At 39.7% G+C, this 26670-nt stretch overlaps 1 protein-coding gene across 9 annotated transcripts in view; it reads left to right on the forward strand.

The window, feature by feature from the left end:
• The window catches only part of FGGY (FGGY carbohydrate kinase domain containing), a 239001-nt gene that overhangs the window by 132893 nt on the left and 79438 nt on the right, over positions 1–26670 (forward strand). For 8 of the 9 annotated variants that reach the window (XR_011558588.1, XM_070746020.1, XM_070746019.1 and 5 more), the window contains 4 exons: positions 2444–2551; positions 4936–4997; positions 13725–13872; positions 22310–22384. Coding sequence is in view for 8 of the 9 variants with exons in the window: in XM_070746020.1 (XP_070602121.1) it covers positions 2444–2551; positions 4936–4997; positions 13725–13872; positions 22310–22384 (393 nt within the window). In the remaining variant the exon portion in view is untranslated. The remainder of the gene's footprint in view (positions 1–2443; positions 2552–4935; positions 4998–13724; positions 13873–22309; positions 22385–26670) is intronic. The other variant, XM_070746021.1, reaches the window with a different exon arrangement.

Below are 26670 nucleotides of genomic sequence, written 5' to 3' on the forward strand. Positions count from 1 at the left end.
TGGTTTAGTATTTCAGCATTCATTCACCTGGCAGATTTGGATTTACAACTTTGGAAAAAGATTTTGCCACTTTAAAGAGTGTCATAGATGCTGATTTCATGTGCATGTATGTGGCTCAATCTGTAGTATTTTCTGTTGCTGCTTTTTATGCATACGTTTATGTTCGTAGAATTTGAAATGTGCACAGCTCTAATATTTAATAGCTATTCATCCCTTTCTGTTTGGACCTCCCTTCTATGGAAGCCATTACTAATTGTGAGAATGGTAAATCTGAAGAATATATTTGCATGTAAAAACCCTGGAGAAATCTATTGGAAAGAAGAAGTGGCCCTCTGCCAAATTCCAGGATTTTTAAAAGATCCCAGTAGAGTTTCTGGCAGAAGGAAAGAAAATCCTTGTACAGAGGAAAAGCTCCACACCCATTGTCTATGCTTAAGATGAACTAATGTGCAAATCTTAATTGCTCTGCAGATTTGTTGATAGTTTTTTGGAATGCATTCAAATGGTATTTCAGGAGTAAGATGATACGAACATCTGAGTGGGTAAGTGGAGATCAGCTAATGACAGAAATACCCTGGTAAATTATTGTGGGTATTCTTTAAAATATCAAGCTGGGCTGCAGATATTCGAAACCTTATGGTTTCCCAGCAGAACCAATTATAGTCTTTTAATTTGACTTTCCCTTTGAGGATTGGCAAAGACTCAGGTAGCTTTGGGAACAATGAACCAATCATTTATGGAATATGGCAAATAATGAGTTAGGTCATAAAATATTTAGACCTTCCTGGAGTTGTTCACAAAAAAGTATTTTGGAAGTTTTTACGTTTGTGTTTATGTTCAGAGTTCTAGAGAGAAGAAAGGAATTTATGTTTTATTCCACCTTCAGGTCACGTATTATGGAAGTGTTGCAAATTGTATTTTTCCAGAGCAACTGCAAGGGACCAATAATTTTTGGATAATTGTAAAAGAGCATTTGCAGTTGTGCCATTTACAATTGGGCTTCAAATAACCTGTAAAAAATTGAAATATAGTTTATTTGGTTCATACCTTCTTAGTTCCATTAGTATCAGAATACCACCACTCCTCCTCCCTCACCCTCTCCTTCCTCCCCCCCCTCTCTCTCTCACACACACATGGGGGGAGGGAAACCCTCAAAAACAAGGTTCTTTGAGAAAAATGGGAAAACTTTATTTATTGTATTGCCAGAGAGAAAATGAGGTAAGAAATTTCCATAAAGTATACACATGATGGTGCAGACGTATGTGTGCAATTTAGAAATAATTATGATCTCAAATATAATTGCAGTAGATGTTTGTTTGTTTGTTTGTTTATTTATTTATTTAATTTTCTATGCCCCCCTTCTCCTGAGACTCCTTGATGATTGATCATGGTTGATAGAGAACTCCAAAATCCCTGCTTTCTTTTACTTAATAGAAAAGAATAGAAATAGGAATATTCTGTATTGGCCAAGCATGAATAGAATAGAATAGAGTAGAATAGAATAGAATTTTATTGGCCAAGTGTGACACACAAGGAATTTGTCTTGATGCATATGCTCTCAGCGTACATAAAATAAAATATACATTTGTCAAGAATCATGTGGTACAACACTTAATGATTGTCATAGGGGTCAAATAAGCAATGAAGAAGCAATATTAATAAAAATCTTAGGATATAAGCAACAAGTTACAGTCATACAGTCAACATGGGAGGAAATAGGTGATAGGAATGATGAGAAAAACTAGTAGAATAGAAGTGCAGATTTAGTAGAAAGTCTGACAGTGTTGAGGGAATTATTTGTTTAGTAGAGTGATGGTGTTCAGAAAAAAACTGTTCTAGTGTCTAGTTGTCTTGGTGTGCAGTGCTCTGCAGCGACGTTTTGTGGGTAGGAGTTGAAACAATTTGTGTCCAGGATGTGAGGGGTCAGTAAATATTTTCCCCGCCCTCTTTTTGACTCGTGCAGTATACAGGTCCTCAATGGAAGGCAGGTTGGCAGCAATTGCTTTTTGGGTACACATAGAAATGATTGGGTACACATAAAAATTGTCTTCTTAAAGATAAATTTCTTTATCTTTAAATCGCCTGATGATCTCAACAGTTGATCAAAATGAGCTATGTATTTTGTAAATATGGCCATGATGCTGCCATACGTGCAATTGCTATCAACGCTGAAATCTCCCAAATTTCTGACAGTTCTTACTGAGAAGATTCTGCAGTCTCAAGAACAATTATGTGCATCTTAGATCAGTTTCTTAAATTTCTGTCTTACTTCTATCTTGCCTATCTTTCTTTGCCACTAGCTTCCCTTTGGCATCTTTGCTTGAGGCAAGGAATTATCTGTCTGGGTTGCATACTTTTCAAAGCTTCTACCCATAAACCTGTAACTTGGCAATGCTTGAACTGTTATGTAGCTAGCATAACTAGATTTAAATTTTCTTTTCAGGTTAGCAAGTCCCCTATATTTGTCCCTGGTGTTTGGGGACCCTATTATTCAGCAATGGTTCCAGGATTGTGGCTAAATGAAGGAGGTCAAAGTGTAACAGGGAAATTGGTAGGTATAATTTTTAGTTCCATTTAACTGTTTAATTATATTTAAGCTACATCATTATCTTCACATTTGTTAAATGAAAAAATGCAATAGATGATATTATATAATAATGGTTAGAATTGTTGTATAATAATGGTTAGAATGCTAAAGTTATGTCACATTTCAAACTTTGAAATAATTTAATATCTACATCAGATCCATAGTAAGTTCCTCTAAGTCATGGGAGACAGGGTGATAATTACATTTATCCCTCTCATGTTGTCATGAAATAGATTTTAGTTCTGGACTGAATTCTATTTGCAAAAGAAATATAAAAAAGAAACCACTCTCCTATTGTATCTTCTTAATATAAACACATATTTATCTGTTACCTTATTTTTGTATACTGTCTTTCACGTGCTGCTAAAAGAAGCACATACATTTTTCAAGTAATACATTCATTAGCAAAGTTAAAGTTTACTTGCTTTGGATCATACCTATCAACTAATATTGGGGGACTTGGGATTTAAGGAATCACATTTAACATAGAGAGATATTCCTTTCAGTCACTGAGAGCTTCATTTTGTTTCATTTTTAAATATATTTGGGAATATAAATTCTATTTATTTCATTATTATTAAATTTATATGTCTGGTACACTGATGCATGTTTTGAACTTGAGGACATAGGAGAAATGCCTGGTCTTGAAGGGAACTTCAGTTTCCTAATACTGATCCCTCAAGGGTCATGTTTCAATCCTCCTGGATCTAGTATTAGGGTTAGGTTTAGGGTTATTGTTGTGCTACCCACAGCCACCGCGAGCTCTGCTTTTGGCTGGGATGGCTTCCTGCAACCCTCTGCCAGCAAAAACAGCAATCAGGAGGTCCCCATGCCATCCTCCCAAGCTCTTTTTTCACAGGCAGAGGTAAGGGGGGCTAGTCCTTCGCGCTAGGGCAGCCTCGCAGGCCAGATCTAAGCACTCCATGGGCTGGATCCGGCTCCTAGGCCTTGAATTTGATAGCCCTGACCTAGAATTTAGGGGTATGCCTCTTGAGGTTCCCATTTAAACTGTATGAAACAACTATTGTAAGATACTAAAATAATAAATCTTGGATACGTCCTTCAGTTCATCCTCAGAACAAATTGTTAGTGGATTGGATTGAGAAAAAATGACTGGCCTAAAGTTTCCTGAGCTGCAGGACTGAGTAGAAATTTTAATTTACATCATCATCAGTTATAGTTCAAGATAAAATTTATTTTTACGTTTTAGACTGCACAATTCTATACATACCTACTGTAACATATTTCAAACTCACATTGTTCAACAGAATTTTCAGTTCTGAGATGTGTTTAAAAACAATGATCTGATCATCATACTTTAGACATATAATGTACATACATATTGTTCTGCCGGCGTGTTTCAACCGCCCGTAATTACAGGGTAATTAGTCCAGGAAGACACACACCACACGATAAAAGGAAAACCCAAAAGTTTTTATAAACAGAAAAAACAGAAACAGCTCCCTTTTTAAATGTCAAAGGGATTTTCTGGTACACACAAGGCACAGGTTAAATGCAATCCATTGCTCACACAATAACTGGGAAATTGAGTCCAATTCTAAAGTCCAGAGAGTCCACACACAATCTTGAACAGCACAAAAACCACGATCTTGACGAAACAATGAATCAGATAAACTGCCATGAGGCTAAAACACCAGGTTGCACTTTTATCTGTAGCACTAATTACAGCAGCCCCACCCAACCACAGGTGGCCTCATTTTCTCTTGTAATAATCCTTCAGTTGTTGTCTCCTATGCATCACTCTACGCATGTGTGGATGTGTCATTAATTCTTGTTCAGAATCCAAGGATGATACAGATGATTGATCTCCTCCTGGGCTGTCTGCCAAACTCCCCTCTTCCCTGTCACTCACGCTTCCTTGTCAGAGGAGGCTTTGTCGGCAGATTCCATCAGGAGCAAAACAGGCCTGTGGCATGTGGATGTTTCCCCCACATCCACCTGCACATTCCTTGGGGCAGGAGCTGGGCCAGAGCTAACCACAACACATATTGACAATTAATGTTAAGGGACTGGTAAATGATATATTGGGGAACAAATCAAAAGTCATTCTGTTGAAGATTTGGGCCTTCATCACATTTCACAATTACAATAGTAATTGCTGTAGTTTCAATTACCTTGTTTAAAAAGACAATGCAAGGGTTAATTGTAGTAAGGCCTTACTTTATTAATAAAATGACAAGTTACATTTCAGCGTTTATTTTTCTGCATATTGGCAGAGCGCATAGTTGCTGAAACAAACCTGCCACCCAGGTAATCATATTTCAAAAATATAAAACTATCTTCAATCAAAAATAAGTATTTTTTCAATTTTCTTTTCTTTTCTTAAGATAGAGCATATTGTCCAAGGACATGCTGCTTTCCCAGAACTACAGACAAAATCTGAAGCCAGGTCAGGTTATAAATCTTACTTCTTCTTTATTTATTATTCTGTTTAGAAATGTCCTTTTGGCTGTAACACAGAAATACCAGTTAGCCAGATTCTTCCAACTTCATTTGGGCTGTGGGTTGGGCTGTGCCTCATATTTACATGTCTGTCCAAACGTCTTAATCCTCCTTATTTTAGCATACATTTTTAATACACCTGAGGAATGAGTCACGTGTCTGTTTCTGAGATACTGTCATCAATAGAAGTTGATTTTCTCAAGTTATGGCAGACTTGTATGATAATTTTTATGAGTGTCTGGACACTTGCTTAATTTCAGTGCTTAGATATGCATTTATCTTTGTGGCATTCCTAGCAAAATCCTATCTTTTAATTATGGTGCCATTCTCAGTAAGATGATCATATAAAGAATTTAACCTTGGTTAAATAACCAAGAAGAATCAGAATTCTATGATGTTTGGCAAAAGGTATATATTTGGTGGGATACAAAGAAAAAGAGATAATGTTATTGTTACTTTACTTTAAATATATCAGCATTTAGTAGTTATATTGTAGTAGATGATGATGATTCACAATATAAATGTGAACTCCTTTTTTCTTCTACCCTTATTCTTTTGTTTTTTTTCTTCTTCCTTTTTTCCTTTTATTTTAGCTCAATTTAAGTTAGAATTTTAAAGGTTTTACAGATGTTGCTAAATATTTTAGATGTGTTCTTATAATTGATATTTTTAAATATTTTATAGATGGTGTTAAACGACAACAAGATTTTTTCTTTTCATTTTTTTTAATGCTTAAGTATAAAGATGACTTCTACTCTGAGCGGAGCGACTGTAGCTCCACTAAGTGTTGCATGTTATTTATGTCATGTTTGTCTATGAAATTTAATAAAAATATTTTTTTTAAAAAGAAAAGAATTTAACCTTTTAATGAAGCAGTTACAAAGCTCTTTAATATTATAAGTAATGGAAACTTAATTGTTTGAGACTTAAAAATGCTCACCTACACTCATTCATATGAGTGGTGTCACCTAACCCTTCCGTCTCAAAAATGATTTTGATTCTTTGCCACTAAATGGTGCTCACCCTCTAATAAAAAGGGTTATACTCTGGTATTTATCTTTTTAATCTCACAGAAAAGGAAGTGTTTAGCTTTTACATAAGGGGAAGAACTCAGTGAAATCTCTTAATAACCAGAGCATTTGGCATATTTTTGAACCATTCCATACAGATCCTCCAATTGTAACCCACTCACCAATGATTCTTCAGTCTCTCGTAATAACATTTTTACTTAAGAAATGATAGACCACTTTATACCTTAACAATTTTGAGTGTTTTAAAGACTAAAACATAAATCAAAACCACACAGTTTTCTATTTCGTAACAAATAATTTGTTCCGCGTATCCCATCAACTAGCAGTGCGCTTATGTGCATTCAGGATATGTATTTAAGTTTTGTGCTTATGTGCATTCAGGATATGTATTTAAGTTTTGAATTGAAAATTTGAAATATTTTTTAAAAGTCCAGTCAATGTAGAAGTATTGGAAATATGAATTAGATCAGTTCAGTGAAATATGTGCTCCATATAAAATTATTTCCACACAAGTGCAAAGGCTACTGCTCTAGAGAGAAGACCAAGTGGAAATAAGGGAGGAAAAGAGATATTACCTCATACCAGCATGTTAACCATTATGCAGGTTTTTGGGGAGACTTGGACTTAATAGAACAGAGTAGTGGAGTTTTAAAAATATGAGCTAGAGAGAATATTTAGGTTTTATAATTATTATCTCTTCAATTTTCAGTTTTGACATCAGGAGCTCTGTTTTCTATCACACTGAAAATAAAATAATCCTCCCCTATAATATCAGAAGATTCTGTTTATTCTGAATTAAAATGTTATTTTGCAAAACTGGACAGAGATGATTTCTGATTTAAAGATTTACCCAATGCTACATTACAGAAGGACACTCATTTTATACAATACAATATATGCTATGAGAGAACCACTTTGGTATAGGCCCCAAGATAAAAAGAGAGAGACTGTGAATTCTAATTCCATTTTAGGTGCAAAGGCAGCTGGGTGGCAGCTTGGACCAGCTACATTCTCTCTGGGAAGAAAAGAATGGCAAGTGAGGTTGGCCACTTAATAAAGATGCCATATGATAGTGAAGTGATGTTTCATTGATTTTACCACATTAAGGATTTTATGTTTATTTTGTTGTAAATGCTTGCGAGTCTGTAGAATCAGTGGTGGCACATAAATGGGACAGACATTTGTTTATATATTCTGAACATCAAGTAATCATGTTCAACAGAGACAATTGTTTAGATGAATACATGAGATTTTAATACCTTTTAAAGAACCTGGACTCCAGGCCTCAACAGGTCATTGCACTCTCCAGATAAAATAGTACTGGAATAAAAAAAAGATCAAATTAAGAACTTTGTTGGGACATGATATATGAATTACCAATTCTTATGGCCAAATACCATCCTTGTTTCTTTATTTTCATAATATTTAAATTGAAAAGCGAGCTAAACACACAAATAATTATTTCAGAGAGTCATACCATATCCTTCCCCATAATAGATGTTTCATTTTTTTCCAAATTTAATCTTAATAGGAAACCATTCTTGTATTGTACTCTCTATAGAAACATAGAAACATAGAAGTCTGACGGCAGAAAAAGACCTCATGGTCCATCTAGTCTGCCCTTATACTATTTTCTGTATTTTATCTTAGGATGGATATATGTTTATCCCAGGCATGTTTAAATTCAGTTACTGTGGATTTATCTACCATGTCTGCTGGAAGTTTGTTCCAAGGATCTACTACTCTTTCAGAAAAATAATATTTTCTCAGGTTGCTTTTGATCTTTCCCCCAACTAACTTCAGATTGTGTCCCCTTGTTCTTGTGTTCACTTTCCTATTAAAAACACTTCCCTCCTGGACCCTATTTAACCCTTTAATATATTTAAATGTTTCGATCATGTCCCCCCTTTTCCTTCTGTCCTCCAGACTATACAGAATGAGTTCATTAAGTCTTTCCTGATACGTTTTATGCTTAAGACCTTCCACCATTCTTGTAGCCCGTCTTTGGACCCATTCAATTTTGTCAATATCTTTTTGTAGGTGAGGTCTCCAGAACTGAACACAGTATTCCAAATGTGGTCTCACCAGCACTGTATATAGCGGGATCATAATCTCCCTCTTCCTGCTTGTTATACCTCTAGCTATGCAGCCAAGCATCCTACTTGCTTTCCCTACCGCCTGACTGCACTGTTCACCCATTTTGAGACTGTCAGAAATCACTACCCCTAAATCCTTTTCCTTTGAAGTATTTGCTAACACAGAACTGCCAATACAATACTCAGATTGAGGATTCCTTTTTCCCAAGTGCATTATTTTACATTTGGAAACATTAAACTGCAGTTTCCATTTCTTTGACCATTTATCTAGTAAAGCTAAATCATTTACCATATTACAGACACCTCCAGGAATATCAACCCTATTGCACACTTTAGAGTCATCGGCAAATAGGCAAACCTTCCCTACCAAACCTTACCCTATGTCACTCACAAACATATTAAAAAGAATAGGACCCAGAACAGACCCTTGTGGCACACCGCTTGTAACCTGACTCTGCTCAGAATACTCGCCATTAACAATAACTCTCTGATGTCTACGCTTCAGCCAGCTGCAAATCCACTGAACTATCCAGGGATTAAGTCCAATCTTCACTAATTTATCTATCAGTTCTTTATGTGGAACAGTATCAAAGGCTTTGCTGAAGTCCAGGTAGGCAATATCCACGGCACCACCTTCATCCAACACCTTTGTGACATAGTCAAAGAAATCAATGAGATTAGTCTGACATGATTTGCCTTCAGTAAAGCCATGCTGATTTGGGTCCAATAAGTTATTGTTTTTTAGGTGCTGATTTATCCTCTTTTTGAGTAGAGTCTCCATCATTTTAACGACAACTGATGTCAAGCTAACTGGCCTGTAGTTACCAGCTTCTTCTCTACTGCCCTTCTTGTGAATAGGCACAACACTGGCCATTCTCCAATCCTCAGGAACTTCTCCTGTTAACAAGGATTGGTTAAACAAATCAGTCAGGGGGGTAGTAATGACAGATCTGAGTTCTTTAAGAACTCTGGGGTGGATGCTATCTTGACCCATTGCCTTATTTATCTTTAATCGTTCAAGTTCTTCTAAGACATCGGCTTCTAAGATCACTGGAGCTGAATCCGTACAGCTGGAAGCAATGCTATATCCCTCTATAGTATTATTTTGTAAGGTGTCTTTTGAGAAAACTGAACAGAAGTAGCTATTGAAATGGTCAGCGATCTCCTCTATGTTCCTTTTTGTCCTGTAGTTCATTTTCCATTTTTTTCCGGTGGCCAAAATTGTACAAATGAAGCAATATTAATTTTTTAGAAATAAAATTAATGAAATTTAAATAATTAATAGCTACATTAGCACAATAACTAATGCAATCTTACACAAGCAAATCATGCACTTATTTTGCAGCAAATGAGATTTCATTGTTTGAGTACATATCCCCCAAAGAATACCTTTTTGTTAATTTTCTTTAATAGATCTTTTGAAGACATAGAAGAAGTCTTTTAAAATATTATTGTATATGTTTATATTTTTATACAATAAACATATTTTTATATTTGCTTTGCCGTTTGTTATAACAGAACATTTAATCACTGGTGTATAGCTTTATATTAAGTTTATTCTTTTAACAAATTTATTTGTCAAATTTTGAAATCATCCATCTCCTTCACAAAGCTGTGCTTGCCTGAAGTTAACACAAAGGATTGTTTTGACCTGATAAATGTTTCTAAAACCATTTTACAATCTCGCTCAAGTTCAAACAACTGACTAAAGAGTCAGTTTGGTTAATGATTAAGGTGCTACCCTAGAAAGCAAAAGACTATGAATCTAAGTCCCGCCTTAGTCATGAAGCCAGCTGGGTTACTTTGGGCCAGACCCCCTCTCTCAGCTCAACCCACTCACAGGGTTGTTATTGGAGAGAAAATATGAGAAATAGGTGTTGGATTGGTTTGCTGCTCCTTTGTGTTGTTTCTAAAAATAATAAAGGCTGGAATGAATAAATACTTTCACCCAGGAAAAGTTTATTTTTGGAATATTTAATTAATATATATTCTAGATGAATTTATGGACTATTACAGCTCCATGACATAACTTCTTGTGAAATATATTTGAATTGTCCCATGTTCCCTGTTTAAAATCTTGTGCTATGTCACTGCAACCTGCTTTTCTTCTTCTTTCTTCTTTCCCTCTTTCATTGAACTATTATATTGGGCAATACAGCAAAAATGAAAATTAAATAATTCTATGAAAGAATGCTAACAACTTTCAAACAGTGACTCTCCCCCATATACAAGACATCACATTAATCTAACAGAAATAATGTTTTTTTTAAAAAAAACAACTTTAAAGAATATGAATAATAAAGCAAATTAGCTATTTTAATGTGTTCCAAGTGTACTTCATTTTGAATGATACCATCCGATAGCAAACACATGGTAAGACTTAATTGAAACAACGTGCAGCTGAATACTTAAATGTAGAATATAAATATACAGCTGCAAGCAGGTCAGAAGTCAGAGTAGTAAACACATGCCAAATTCCCACAGGGAACTTGTTAGTACATGGCTGAATAGACATGCTGGGGCTAAATGAATATCTCTATTTAGACCTCCAAAACTGAGACATTGATTAATCAATTATAAGATTGAGATGTTATTTTGGCCAATTTCTCTGCAGATGGAAAGTCCTCAATACTTTGATATAGAAAGGTAGGTAAAACCAATCATAAAAATTAGAAGGCTGCTCAAAAGATTTTTAAGCATGTATAAAGCGGCAAGAGCAAGTTCCATTGGCATGTCAGTGCAGGCATTACGAGGCTAGATGGCTGTTCCAGTTGATTTCAGTGAGATTTGGCATGCTTTGCTTTCTTTGGCTTTCAGCCTTTGGGTGCATAGTGGAGAAAGTTAAGCACACTTAAGTTCCACTTTAAATTAATGAAATTAAACCCAGTGCAGATTATCTGTATAGCCTCCATGCCTTCAGTAGATGAGGCTGTGGAATTTGCATTGTGCCTGCTAAATATCCCGACTTGCATGACTATTTCACCATTTAATCTCTTTCTGTTAAAGTTGTGTATATAAATCACATGTTTTTAGATGTGATTTCACATATAAATAACTTGTTCTCGTGTGATGTTGCAAAATACCCTTCTTTCTTTATGAAAGAAAGTGGTTCCCATCTTCAAAAAAGGGGAAAAACAGACCTAGGAAACTATAGACCCATCAGCGTAACATCAATACATTTATTTATTTATTTATTTATTTATTCATATATTTATTTGTCAAGTACGTATTGGTAATATACATAGCTATAATATAGTTTATATACATAAGATGGGTACTGATAAGAGGGAACATTAGGACAGAGACAGTAGGCACACTGGTGCACTTATGGATACCCCTTACTGACCTCTTACGAATCGGGTGAGGACAACAGTGGATAGCCTAAGGGTAAAGTTTGGGGGGTTAGGTGACAAAACCACAGAGTTAGGTAGTGAGTTCCAGACATAAGTCATAATTAAAAGCCAGCATGGGTTTATTAAAAACAGATCATGCCAAATTAACCTTATTTCATTCTTTGACAAGGTGACTAAATAAGTAGACAAGCAAAATGCTATGGACATAATATACTGTACATAGACTTCAGCAATGCATTTGACAAAGTAGACCACAATCTACTTCTTGGTATGTTGTAAAAATGTGAGATAGACAGCGTCAGCAGCAAATTGATTTGTAACTGGCTGATAAACTCTACTCAATGACTTGTCCTTAACGTTACTACAATCTACATGGAGGGAAGTAAGCAGTGGAGTAACACAAGGTTTTGGCGTAGGCCCAGTACTCTTTGGTATCTTCATAAATGATTTAAAAGAGGGAATAGAAGGGGAACTCATCTCATCAAGTTTGCAGATGACACTAAGTTGGCAGTCTCCGGAGAGGGGCGGCATACAAATCCAATAAATAAATAGCCAACACCCCAGAAGACAAGCTCAAGATCCAAAAAGATCTTGACAGATTTGAACAATGGGCGCTATCCAACAAAATGAAATTTAATGCGGATGCAAGTTTTTGCACAATTTATTATTATTATTATTATTATTATTATTATTATTATTATTATTATTACTATTACTATTACTATTACTATTATTATTATTAAATAACACACACACACACACATATATATGTGTGTCACATGTTTTTGCAGAATTTGAAAATTAAGGGAGACTAGGATAGCGCTATTTCAGCCTTGTTCTGGCCTCATCAGCTAGCCATACCCTCACTGGGACTTGAACTTGCAGCCTTTGCCTTGTAAGTCAGAGAATTAACCTCTAGGCTATAGTATCACTTTATAAAGCCTTAGTAAGATCACATGTGGAATGTCGCATTCAGTTTGGGTTATTACGTTACAAAAAGGATGTCGAGGCTTTGGAAAAGTGCAAAGAAGAGCAACTAAGCGGATTAAATGCCTGGTGAAAAAACATGAACAATGTTTGTAGGATTTGGGGTTTTCTAGTCTAAGGAAAAGAAAGGCAGTATTCTATTATTGGAGAGGTTGGGGGTCAACCTATTTTCCAAAGGGTCAGTGGGCAAGACAAGAAACAATTGATAGAAACTAATCAAGGAGTGAAGCAACCTGGAATTAAGACATTCCTAACAGTGAGGGCAATTAACCAGTGAAACAGCTTGCCATTAGAAGTTGTGGGTGTTGGATCACTGGAGAGTTTGGACAGTTCATTTGTCTGCAATGATTTAGGGTTTCCTTAAACTAGAAGACCTGCAAGCTCTATTCTGATTGTATAATGATAGCAGTCCTTAAACTTCTAGCAGGATAGTCAGTGAACAGATATCAATATAAAATGTCATTAAGACTCAGTTAACCTTTTGCAATTTGAGAATCTACTGTAATTCTGAACAAGACTTCGTTCCAGCAAACCGTGTTTTAGTATTATAGTGCAATTTACTTTCTTGCTGGTATTGAAATTACAGTGTTCCCTCGATTTTTGCGGCTTCGAACTTCGCGGAATGTCTATACCACGGTTTTTCAAAAATATTAATTAAAAAATACTTCGCGGGTTTTTTCCCTATACCACGGTTTTTCCCACCCGATGACATCATATGTCATCGCCAAACTTTCGTCTGCCTTTAATAAATATTTTTTTAAATAAACTTTAATAGATAAACATGGTGAGTAATAATCTAAATGGTTGCTAAGGGAATGGAAAATTGCAATTTAGGGGTTTAAAGTGTTAAGGGAAGGCTTGTGATACTGTTCATAGCCAAAAATAGTGTATTTACTTCCGCATTTCTACTTCGCGGAAATTCGACTTTCGCGGGTGGTCTCGGAACGCATCCCCCGTGAAAATCGAGGGAACACTGTATGTGCTAATTCTGCTTCAGACCTCTATATAAACCCTATACATCAAGCACAGATAGTCTTCAACTTTTAAACGTATTCTCTCTCCCCATTCCTTTACAGTTTCATGTTGCAAGACTTTCATAATTTGTGTACCTCTTATTAGGAGTCCAAACCATGCAGTATGTTCAGAGAATAACCTTTCTCCCTCAGCTCAGCTCACTCCCCCCTTTTTTCATTTGTTTTTCTTGCAGAGCTCAAAGTATATATACATACTTGAATGGTCACCTGGATCTGATTAAGAAATCTTTGCCTGTGGGTTTGCTCACTGTTGATTTACATGTTTGGCCAGATTTCCATGGCAACCGATCTCCCCTTGCAGATTTGACTCTAAAGGGCATGGTAAGAAACAGTCTGCTGTTGTAAAAGGGTGAAAACAGAATAACCATATAAAATAAGACCATGAACTTAGGATTTTTATTTTTATTTATTTTATCATTTTTATTTGAAAATTCTACAGATTGGTTTTCCAGAAATGATTGTTGACATCCAAACTGAAAAAGATTGGGGGGGGGGGGGGGGAGAAAAAGAAAAGTTATATATAATTCTGTTGTACATTTTTTACCTATTTGTATAAAACTTTTGTTGCTGTTTTTTAATTTTGCATATGATTTTATAGGATTAACTAAAGTTTGCAAGATTTTGTCAAGCAGCAAATTCCAAATTATAATTGCTGCTGAATACAACAGCAAAAATGCAGTTAAAGACATAGAAGAATATGATACATCTACAGAGACAAGAGGCTGTTTTGTGAGGCTACATAGGGTGGGAAGTATATAGATTAAATCTATATAAAACATTGGAAAAGCTTTATTGGACATATGAAGATTTGGACAAAGAGAGAGAATTTCATCCTGATTTTTTAAAAAATGTGAATTTCAGTATAAAACTATTGAGCCACTATATTTCTTACTAATATATGGATCCAAACCTCATCTGCCAGTTTTCTTTCTGCACTCAAGCATTTCCATTTACAAGCATTACTCTTTCACAAGCGCCTAGAGTCTGGAGAGTGGACAACTATTTGTCTGGAATGGTATATGGAAGTGATGGCGAACCTATGGCACGGGTGCCACAGGTGGCACACGAAGCCACATCTGCTGGCACACAAGCCATTGCCCTCCAACGTGCATGTCTGTGCTGGCCAGCTAATGTTCAGCTCACACAGAGGCTCTAGGAGGGCGTTTTTGGCTTCCAGAGAACCTCCGGGGGCATGAGGAAGGGCATTTTACCTTCCCCTGGCTCCAGACGTTGGGAAACAGGCTGTTCCCAGCCTTCAGAGGACCTCCAGACGGTAGAGAAACTATTTTGGCCCTCCCCAGGCATTGAATTATGGGTATGGGCACTCACATATGCACGATAGTGCATGCCCAAGCTCTTTCGGCACCTGAGGAAAAAAAGCTTCGCCATCATTGGTATATGGTCTCTTTCTCAAGCAGGGGATTTGGCTAGAAGACCCCCAAGGTCCCTTCCAGTCCTGCTATTCTATGCTATTCTATGTTCTACTTTTGGGAGTTTTCGGAGAGGGGCAGCATACAAATATAATAATAATAATAATAATAATAATAATAATAATAATAATAATAATAATAATAATAATAATAATATTACTTTCCACAAAAAATATTTTCTGCATCAAGGTTGAATGCTATATTTTTGGCTTATAAGGGCCCATCTTGAAGAGATGTATGGTAGGATACATGAATTTTCAGATAATTTTGTTGTACTTATTCTCTATTACTCTAAATATAGCAAAAAAGTGATGTTTATCAAATAACTTGTTATACTGGATTCAATCATATTTACTATGATATATTAAATATGATATATATTTAGGTTCCCATATTATTTATTTATTTTATTATTTATTTATTTATTAATCAGATTTGTATGCCGCCCCTCTCCGCAGACTCGGGGCGGCTCACAGCAATAATAATACAATGTAAACAAATCTAATATTTAAGTTAATTTTTAAAAAACCCCAATTTAGAAACCAATCATACATACTAGCATACCATACATAAATTTTATAAGCCTAGGGGGAGGGAAAATGTCAATTCCCCCATGCCTGATGACAGAGGTGGGTTTTGAGGAGCTTATGAAAGGCTAGGAGGGTGGGGGCAACTCTGATATCTGAGGGGAGTTGGTTCCAAAGGGTCGGGGCCGCCACAGAGAAGGCTCTTCCCCTGGGTCCCGCCAAACGACATTGTTTAGTTGACGGGACCCAGAGAAGGCCAACTCTGTGGGACCTAACTGGTCGCTGGGATTCGTGTGGCAGAAGGCGGTCCCGGAGATATTCTGGTCCAGTCCCGGAGATATTCTGGTCCGGTACCTAAAGATTGCATGCTTCTTAGATGGCATTAACTCTTTTGCTTTTGAGATAACTGCTGATTTTGATTTATGTTTACACTGGTTTCATAGGAAAATACATAGTGCTTGAAGTTAAACTGAAACGTGCAACAAAAATAAACGAGAAATGCTAACTGATTTCCTTCAAAACATAATAATTCTCCACTTGCACTGCTTCGGAGAGTCCAACATGGGTTAATCTTCAGCCAAGCTGGAAGGGACTGAGTTAAAAATTAGCATAATTTACTGGTCCAACCCCCATGCTGCCCTTCCCGGGTCAGTCTAAAAAACTCAGTCATAGTGTAGGGACACATGAGTTTTTCCTCCTAGGACTCTTAGAGTCTAGGGGTAGTTTTACTTGGTTTTACTTTATTTGGTTTTAATTGATTTAAGTGACTTTAATTGTGTACTTATCTGTTTTTAATTATACAATGTGCTTAATGTATTTTTCTCCTTTCTGTTTCCTTTTCAGAATCATGGAGCAGCTCACCTTGAGGTGATTGGGCCCCTGCTCTGTGGAGCATTGCCCTAGTTTGTCTTCCCCAGGTCGGAGCCTCTTCCCTGCGTGGGTACTGCTCCCAAGTCTGGTGTTACCGGAGATGGAGGTCCCTGGCCTGCGCGGCCATACCATCCTTGGAGCGGTTTCCTTGGACTCAGCACTGGAGATTCGAATCTCCCGCCGAAAACCGCCATCAGTAGAGGTCCCCGGCCTGCGTGGCCATACCTCAGGGCAAGGCGTTTTTATGTCAAGTTGGGCCAGGGCGAGCAGGAATTTGAAATTCCCGCCCAAAAACGCTGCCCGAGATCGGAATGAATCCGAGGATTCCCTTTTGCCGCCTGAGACGGCTACGGGACGAAACGGCCTTGAGAAAATGGCGCGGCACACAGGGGGCCGCCATTTTGGAACAGCCGGTTTCCGGCTTGAGGCCTAGAGAGGCAGGAAAGAGACCGGACTTCCTGTTTATACAGGAAAAGAACAGCGGTGGCCATTTTTCGCTCGGTAATACTTGTGTAACAACAGAAAAAGTTCTTTGCTTTACCCTTGCGTTGCGGTGGCTGCGAATTGATTCCCCAATGGCTGATCTTCCACAGCAGGGGACAGCAGAGCCCTCAACAGCAAAAGCCAAGGAGAAGACTCACTCCTCAAAGGCAAAGGCAAAAACCTCTCAATCAGCATCTGGACTAAGAGAGGCCGAGCGTCGAATTAAGGCATTGGAGGAGCAACTTGAGGCTCAGAAGCAATGCAATACCGCAGTCTCTTCAGTACCAGGTCAGAGCGGGGGAATGATAACCGGGACCCCCCCAAGGCTCCCAGAAGGAAGTGGCTTAGCTACAGACAGGGACTGGTCTCCAGATAGGTTCGGGGGCCCATCCCAGGTGGCTGAACCCATAAGGCCTGAAGTTGCCAGGCCACCCTCTGTTTCTCCTGCATGGCACATGGCACCTCAACCATTGCCGACTGCCACATTCACCCCAACAGCTGCGGGGCTCAGATCATCCCCAGATACCTGGCAACGCCTACCACCAGCCTTGCAAGATATGATCGCTTCAGCATATTCGCATGGCATAGCAGCTGGGGTGCAACAATACACAAGTGCACCACCTCCCTCTCCGCAACCTCCTCCTCCTTCTCTGCAAAGGAATATTTGGGCAGCACCAGCCCCCCCATCACCTGCGCATGATTCATTTCTTGAAGACCCTGCGTTCAGAGGACAGGGATCAGAGCCAGATGATGGCCTGTCTGAGGATGAAGGGGCACCCCCAGAACCACCAGTGTATACAGGCCTTTTTAGGCCCGCTATCTTTCGTGTACTGCTCAATAAGGCAAAGTTGACTGTGGCTTTGGGCACACCTGAGAAGTCCACAGATCCAGCCTCAGCCCCTCCTCCGGCCTCTAGAGTACTCACGGAGATCCAAAGGGACGCTGACCTGATACCAGCCCCCAAAATTTTTCTGGACAACGTGCAGAGGCCTTGGCAATACCCAGCAGCTGCTCTGGGTCCAACAGCTTCTGAGCGTAAGTTTTACGCATTTGAGCCGGAATTGGAAAAGTTACTTGAATTTCCATCAGTTGATGCTCCAATTGCAGCACTAGTATCTAATGCATTAGTCCCTTCCGATGTGGCAGATGGCCTAAAACCGGAAGACCGGAGGGCTGAAGGAATAAATAAAAAAGCTCACCAGATGTCGGCATGGGCCCTCAAAGCAGCTTCGGCAGCCTCATTTTTTAACAGAGCTTCGGTCCTTTGGCTCCAGGAAATGCTTTCGAAGCTGGGACCTGAAGAGGGTCGCTTAAGACAGGACCTTAATAAGTTGCTGGCTGCTGCGGAATTCTCAGCGGATGCCACTCTGTCCGCATCTCGTTTTTCCTCACGGGCTCTAGCAGCAAACCAATCAGCCAGACGGCTACTCTGGCTCCGGACTTGGCAAGCTGACGCCAAATCCAAAGGTCGTTTAGCCTCAGCCCCATTTGATGGGTCAAAGTTGTTTGGAGAGTCTCTTGACAAGGTCCTGGTGGAGGACAAGGACAAGAAGAAAGTCATGCCTAGATCTTACAGAAGGCAGGAAAGGCGCACGGCACCGTATTTTAGGCGCCAGCCCTTTCGAGCTGAATCTTCCTCCACTGCACCCCAGGCTGGAAGATCATATTCACAGGGGTCCTACTCCCAACTGTCCTACAGAGGGGACAGGGGTAACTTTGGAGATCGGAACAGGCAGTTCCAGCAATCAAGGAGGTCCTATCGGGGTTCCAACAGAGGAGGCTTTAGAAGGAACAAATGACTTTGCCACCATAGTTCCCATAGGGGGGCGGCTGCAGCACTTCACCGCCTCCTGGGCATCTATGTCCACCGACACTTGGGCCATAAACACTATAACTCAGGGACTCACCCTGGAGTTTGCCCTGAACCCTCCAAGCAGATTTCTGGAGTGTCCGGTACTTTCCAACAATCACAAGCGCAACCTCCTCTACCAAGAGATTCATCATCTTTTTCAAATCAATGCCATCGAGAAGGTCCCACCACACCAGGAGAAGCAGGGGTACTATTCCATAGTGTTTATAGTACCCAAGACTTCAGGGGGTTGCCGCCTCATCCTCAACCTGAAGCAGTTGAACCTGTATATAAAATACCGCAGGTTCAAGATGCACTCTCTAAGGACTATACTAGCTGCTATACGTCAAGGGGACTGGCTGACGTCAATAGACCTCAAAGAGGCATACCTCCATGTCCCAGTGCATCCAGATTCCAGGAAATACCTCAGGTTTTGTTTCGAAAACCACCATTTTCAGTACAAGGCCATGCCCTTTGGCCTATCATCAGCTCCCAGGACTTTTACAAAGTTATTGGACATTCTCACCGCAGAGCTAAGGACACGTCCTCTACGACTGATGGCGTATCTGGACGATATCATCATTCTGTCCAGCAGCCGCAGTCGGGCTCAACGCGACCTATCAGAGACTATAGCGACCTTGGCGGAGGCGGGGTTCTCTATCAATTACCAGAAGAGTCATCTCACACCAACCAGGTATCTACCGCACCTAGGTACCAACATAGACACCATGGAGGGCAAGGTCTTCCTATCGTCAGACCGCCAGGTCAAGGTCAGGGCGCTGATCACAGAATTACAACGCAGCCGTTCAGTAACACTGGCTTTTCTGTCCCAACTGTTGGGAGTTCTCATATCCTGCATAGACATTGTTCCCTGGGCCAGGCTACATGCCAGACCACTGCAGTGGTTCCTCATTCCATTTCAACAGAACCGGACCAGCCACTCTTCCAGATTGGTGTCAATTCCACCAGAGGTACGCCGATCGCTCCCATGGTGGAGGTCGTCAGCGTTACATCAGGGGTCACCGTTCCTGCTACAACAAGAGGTGACGATAACTACGGACGCGAGTCTCTCAGGTTGGGGAGCTCATTCCGAGGTGGGAATGGCCCAAGGATTATGGAGTCCAGAGGACCTCACATGTCCCAACATCAACTACTTGGAACTCAGAGCGGTTCACCTGGCCCTACGACACTTTACAGATCTGGTGAGGGGCCAGAATGTACTGATCCTTACAGACAATGTGGCGACCAGGGCACACATCAACCATCAGGGCGGCACGAAATCAGGCCGCCTGATGAGAGAATCTCAATCCCTGTTCAGGTGGGCAGAGCAACATCTCGCATCTCTACGAGCAGAGCACATATCCGGCACCTCCAACATACAGGCGGATTGGCTCAGTCGGACCACTATCGACCCGACAGAGTGGAGCCTGAGCTCAGATCTCTTTCGGGACATTGTGCGCAGATTTGGGACTCCGGAGGTGGACCTATTCGCCACCTGCCACAACACTCACTTACCAAGGTTCTTCTCAAGGTTCCCATCACCAGGAGCGGAACAGATCAATGCTCTAACCTGCCCGTGGCCAAGGGGTCTGCTGTATGCATTCCCTCCCATCTGCCTAATACCGAGGGTAATACACAAACTATTACAAGAGCAAGCAGAAGTTCTCCTGGTGGCTCCTCACTGGCCCAGACGCCCTTGGTTTGCGGACCTAGTGGACCTTTCAACTTCTCCCCCTTGGCGCATTCCACATCACAAGGTGGTCCTGATGCAGGGGTCAATTTGCCACCCAGACCCCCAGTGGTGGAGTCTTGCCGTGTGGCACTTGAGGGGGAGAGGTTAAGGAAGGAACGGATCCCAGATAAGGTGATATCCACCATACAGGCAGCACGCCGTCCTTCCACAACACGGATTTACCAAGCTACCTGGAAGGCTTACTGCTCCTTCTGCAGGGCTCGTGATCAAGACCCTCAGTCACCATCAGTGATTCAGATTCTGGAGTTTTTACAAGCAGGTCTGGATAAAGGATTGGCTCCGAATACACTTCGCAGACAAACGGCAGCTATTGCCACAATACTCAAAATGGACTTTGCTACTCCAATCTCCCAGCACCCATGGATCCGGGATTTCATTAGGGGAGCAGCGAACATCAGACCTCCTACTATACACCGTTTCCCCACATGGGACTTGCCACTGGTGTTACAGGCCCTCACGGAGCCTCCCTTTGAACCCTTGAGGGAGATACCGTTGCGTCTATTATCACTAAAGACGGCTTTCCTCACAGCAATCACATCGGCAAGGAGGGTCTCCGAGCTCTCAGCATTATCAGTACGATCGGACTTATGCATCTTCCACACCAATAGAGTGGTCCTCCGACCAGACCCTGCCTTTCTACCTAAGGTGAACACGGTTTTTCACAGATCTCAGGACATTGTGCTACCAGACTTTTGTGCCCAAGGGTCTCACCCACTGGAACTAAGATGGCACAAGTTGGATGTTAGACGGGCCATCAAACTTTATATCAGACGGACTAATACCTTTAGGAAAACGGAGGCCTTATTTGTCTCCTACTTTCCAGCATCTATGGGGAGTAAGGTCTCGCCCAAGACAATTAGTTGCTGGATTCGTTCCTGCATTATCACAGCATACAAATCACGATCTGCACCAATACCAAGAGGCATCACGGCACACTCAACAAGGAGCGCAGCCACTTCAGCGGCATGGACGACGCAGGCCCCGATTGACGATATTTGCCGTGCGGCAACGTGGGCCACGCCTAATACATTCATTAAACATTACAGATTGGACACTTTCGCTTCTGCTGAAGCAGCCTTTGGACGCAGAGTACTGCAGAGAGTTTGCACCGATACTGCGCCCCTGGTCCAGCCTTTCCCCCCCTAATATGTTGAGCTTGGGTATATCCCATGTTGGACTCTCCGAAGCAGTGCAAGTGGAGAAGAACCGTTGCACTTACCTGAACGGTCTTCTCGCTGCACTGCGAGGAGAGTCCAAACCCACCCGGCTGTTTGGGCCCAGGGTCTCATGGTTGTCATAGTTTGAGTTATTTCAAGTTGGTTGATTAATAAAGTTCTTTGGTTTACTATCACTATGACTTCGTTTTATTATAAGACTGACCCGGGAAGGGCAGCATGGGGGTTGGACCAGTAAATTATGCTAATTTTTAACTCAGTCCCTTCCAGCTTGGCTGAAGATTAACCCATGTTGGACTCTCCTCGCAGTGCAGCGAGAAGACCGTTCAGGTAAGTGCAACGGTTCATTGATATCTCTCATTTTCAGTTCCCCATTCAGAAAAAAGGCAAGTATATTTAGCCTCTATGTAGCCTAGTAACTGTTTTGTCCCTTTGCTACTGGCATTCGGAAGCTTTCTTTTCCTAACTTGGAAGTAACAATAAATCCTCAAGATGAATGCCTTTTTAAAGACTTTTATTCTTACATTTATCCAATCCAAGCAATTCCAGCTAGAGGTTATTACCAGACCATGTGATAATGAAATCCATAAATTACTTCTGGGATACAATTTATTAGAATCTTCTCTTGGAAAAGAAATTAGCAAGTACAAAAATGTTCTTGTTCCCTTCAGGTAGTGGGACTGACACTGTCTCAAAGTCTTGATGACCTTGCTCTTATTTATCTAGCTACAGTTCAAGCCATTGCGGTAAGTTGAGTAAATTTTCCCTAAGATTTAAGGGAAGCCTTCTTTTCTTGGGATCATAATATGGGTGTGTGTGTGTGTGTTTTTACAGCAAATGACTATTGAAATTCTTAGGACTAGTTGTGAGTGGATAAACTGAAACAATTTATCTAAGGGTTAATATTAAGAATACAATAGCAGTGAGGGTCTTTTTCTTTGTGGTGTGGCTGCAAATGGTGGCATAGATATGTTGCAACTGCATTATTTTTTTAAAAAAGAGAAAAGTAAAATAAAAGAACAGAAATTTCAAATGAGCTTACATTTATATTTATGTTGTCTCCTCTCCAAATCTGTCTTCCTTGTTAATTAAATAAACTGTCCTGTTGAATGGGAAATTTCATTTGATTGAGAGATGTGGAATGCAATGATTATTTGGTTTTGTCACAAACAATAGTGTGGACTACTGTTACTATTGATTGATATGTTGTACTTGAACTTTTTTAGGAGGCATCTTTCTTGTACATCTGGAAAGCAGGTTTTTAAACCTCAGGCCAAGAATTTAGGAGCTACAAAACAAGAAACCTATTTTATTTACTTTTCAAGATATTGTTGCATATGTGTGATTCAGTTTTTACAGCTGAGATATTTTCAGGGGGCATTTTATTTTCCCATTCAACAAATGGCAAAAGGGAAGGGAATGGTGAAGGCACATACTATTAGCAAGTAGTAATTAATTAGATTTTCCGTTTCCTTCCCTTTGTGGAGTGGCAGCTGATCCTGTGATCTTCCAATACGTTTCTAATATTTGTTATACATAATATTTCTAAATAACTTTTAAAAAGACATTCCAGGATATGGTACATGGCAAGGATTAGAAAGACTAATTTCTGGCTATTGGCTTTTTGCTGGAACATCAAACTACATTAATTTGGACCCAGTTCAAAATATTTTTTTCACACTCTCCCCCCCCCCAAAAAAAGGGGGGGGGGCTGAGTAATGCCATAGATGCCCTATTAGGTCTGTTGGGAACTGGATAGAATGAAATGGACTCTGATTCAACCCTAAGAAGACAGAGTGACTCTGGATATTTGAATCCTCCAGACGTAAGGATTTCCTTCTTTAGAAACATAGAAACATAGAAGTCTGACGGCAGAAAAAGACCTCATGGTCCATCTAGTCTGCCCTTATACTATTTTCTGTATTTTATCTTAGGATGGATATATGTTTATCCCAGGCATGTTTAAATTCAGTTACTGTGGATTTATCTACCACATCTGCTGGAAGTTTGTTCCAAGGATCTACTACTCTTTCAGTAAAATAATATTTTCTCATGTTGCTTTTGATCTTTCCCCCAACTAACTTCAGATTGTGTCCCCTTGTTCTTGTGTTCACTTTCCTATTAAAAACACTTCCCTCCTGGACCTTATTTAACCCTTTAATATATTTAAATGTTTCGATCATGTCCCCCCTTTTCCTTCTGTCCTCCAGACTATACAGATTGAGTTCATTAAGTCTTTCCTGATACGTTTTATGCTTAAGACCTTCCACCATTCTTGTAGCCCGTCTTTGGTTTTGGATGAAGTAGCACTGCCCCAAACAGACCTGGTACACAATCTGGATGGCTCCTGCTTAAAGAGCAGGAGGCAGCCGTATCCAAGAAGTTCTTTGCACACCTTTTTTTTTTTTTTGGGGGGGGGGGGTGTTGCCAATTGTGCCCATACCTGGACTGGGAGGCCCTCCTCATAGTAACTCACAACATTTTAACCACCAGATTCGACTACTGTATTACACTCTCCATTGGGTTGCCCTTGAAGACCATTCAGAAACTTCAATTGGAGCTGAATATACAGTTATACAGCACATGGAATACCATTCCTGCGTCAGTGGTCAAATCTACTTACTTTCCCTATCACTTTCCTTGCACTTGCACCACTGTCGCACACACTTTTTCACCCTCTGCACATGTGCAGAAGGCCTTGTGCATCCACGGAGGGTTAAAAAATAGCAATATTCATGTGGGTGGGCGGAGCCACATGATGCTGCTGCTACCGGTTCTCCGAACCACTGGCGGTTGCCACTACCAGTATGGCTGAATTGGGCCAAACCGGTAGCATTTTACCCCTGTCCTGCGTGATGAGCTGCACTGGTTACCATTGTGTTTCTAGATGCAATTCAAGGTGCTGGTGATTACCTTTAAAGCCCTACATGCCTAGGAACCTGAGGGATCAGCTTTTTCCAAGAGTTTCTCCCCATCCAGTTAGATCAATTGGACATGGGCATGCTGCGGATCTTGTCAGTCAAAGAATGTCAACCGACAGACAGTAGACAGTAAACTTTTTCTGCAGCATCATGTGCTCGGTGGAACATCCATTATTTTAATTGCTAATGAGAATCCTCCCTTCGGAGATTAAAATGCCCCTAACCCCGTTAGCCTTTCATAAAATTTTTAAGACCTGACTGTGTTCCCAGCCTGGGGTGGTACCTGTTCCAAGGACCCCACCTCCTGGCTATGATTAAAGGCCAGACATCTTGCTTTTGAACTTTGGATTAGACATTTAATGTTTCTGCTATTTTACTGAATTTTATTATTATTATTTTATTGCTTTAAAATGCTAATTGCAATATATGTTTTGAATTGCAAGCTGCCCAGAGTCATTTTCTGAGATTGGGGGGAGGGGGGAGACTATAGAAATCAAACCAAATCAGTCAATCAATAAACAAGTTCTGTGATCACAATCCTAAACGTCTGTAATATTCCATCTTCGTAATAATGTTCTCTTCCCAAAATTCCTGTCTCAACAATATAATGTAGTGCTTCCACTATTGCTGTCATATAGTCTATTTCAAGTCAACATGACATACATCATGAATTTTTTAATTGTCATTAGTCATAACACCATCATATGCAGAAATTTATAGTTGATTCAACCTATAGATACAGATATCTATAAAATTTGTTATGGAGTTTTCCTGTGTGTCATAGTCAAAAAGCTTCTGTTCTTTGTTAAGAGCATTTTCATCATATTACTCTGCCGAGTTTAGCAACGAAACCAATTTCTTTAAATCCATTTGCCCAGTTTTAATACTTCAGTGGACACAAACAGGATTAATTTCTATATAGTTAGAATGTATATTTGCTAATCTTATTATTACTGTTCTTTGATAGTACAACATTGGTGTATACTTTCATGCCATTCTTTCTGATTTAAATAAAAATGCAAATCATTTCTCAGAAAATGAGAACTACTAATATTATCTTGTGAAAGACTAGAATACTTCTTTGCCAAACAAGCACTGTGGCATTATTTTATGCTAATGAGGTGGAAGTTTTCTCAGTTGGGTATCCTGGGAAATCCATCTATTATTATTCAAGTGTTTCTTTATACTAGATTCTATTGTGCTTTGAAATTAAACCCGCTGGTCCCTCATGTGTTATTTTTACAGAGGTACTGCATATATAATGCCACACACAATAATGTGTGTGTGTGAGCTTATTACTCACCGATATACTGAGCTGGTTCTTAGTATTGGAGCAACTAAAGCAACAAAGGAAACCAATGGATCAGGACCTGCAATTTTCTGTAAAATTCAGAAAATATTACTTTGAATGCTTAAGTGCATTTTGGAAATGTAACTTTCTTGCTCGGAAATTAGTCACTATTTAATAGGAATCAAAATATTACAGTCACAAATTATATTAACTTACAACTGTATACAACCATATATCAAGCCGCATGTTGTTCACATGTACTAAATAAAATACATATAAAGGATATAAACTTTTATTGAGGAAAAACATATAAAGAATAGTTGCTGGAACTGGATATCTAGACTTATGAAAAAAAGGATTAGGGGAGACATGATAGCAGTGTTCTGATATCTTGGGTTGCCACAAAGAAAGAGTCAAACTATTCTCCAAAGCAACTGAGGGTAGAACAAGAAGCAATGGGGGGAAACTGATCAAGGAGAGAAGCAACTTAGAACTAAGGAGAAAATTCCTGACAATTAGAACAATTAATCAGGGGAACAACTTGCCTCCAGAAGTTGTGAATGCTCCAACACTGGACATTTTAAAGAAGATGTTGGATAACAATTTGTCAGAAGTAGAGTAAGGTTTTCTGCCTAAGCAGAAGGTTGAACTAAAAGATCTCCAAGATCTTCTCCAACATTGTTGTTCTATTCTAAATATCACTTAAACTCTATAAAAGTTCATCTTTCTAGTAAGGGATTTTGCAGAAAAGTAGCATTTGCATATCTCTTAGTCTGCATAGTTTTACTTATACAGGTAGTCCTTGACTGAAAACAGTTTG

Source organism: Erythrolamprus reginae, chromosome 3 (genome assembly GCF_031021105.1).
Source record: "Erythrolamprus reginae isolate rEryReg1 chromosome 3, rEryReg1.hap1, whole genome shotgun sequence".
Lineage (NCBI taxonomy): Eukaryota > Metazoa > Chordata > Lepidosauria > Squamata > Dipsadidae > Erythrolamprus > Erythrolamprus reginae.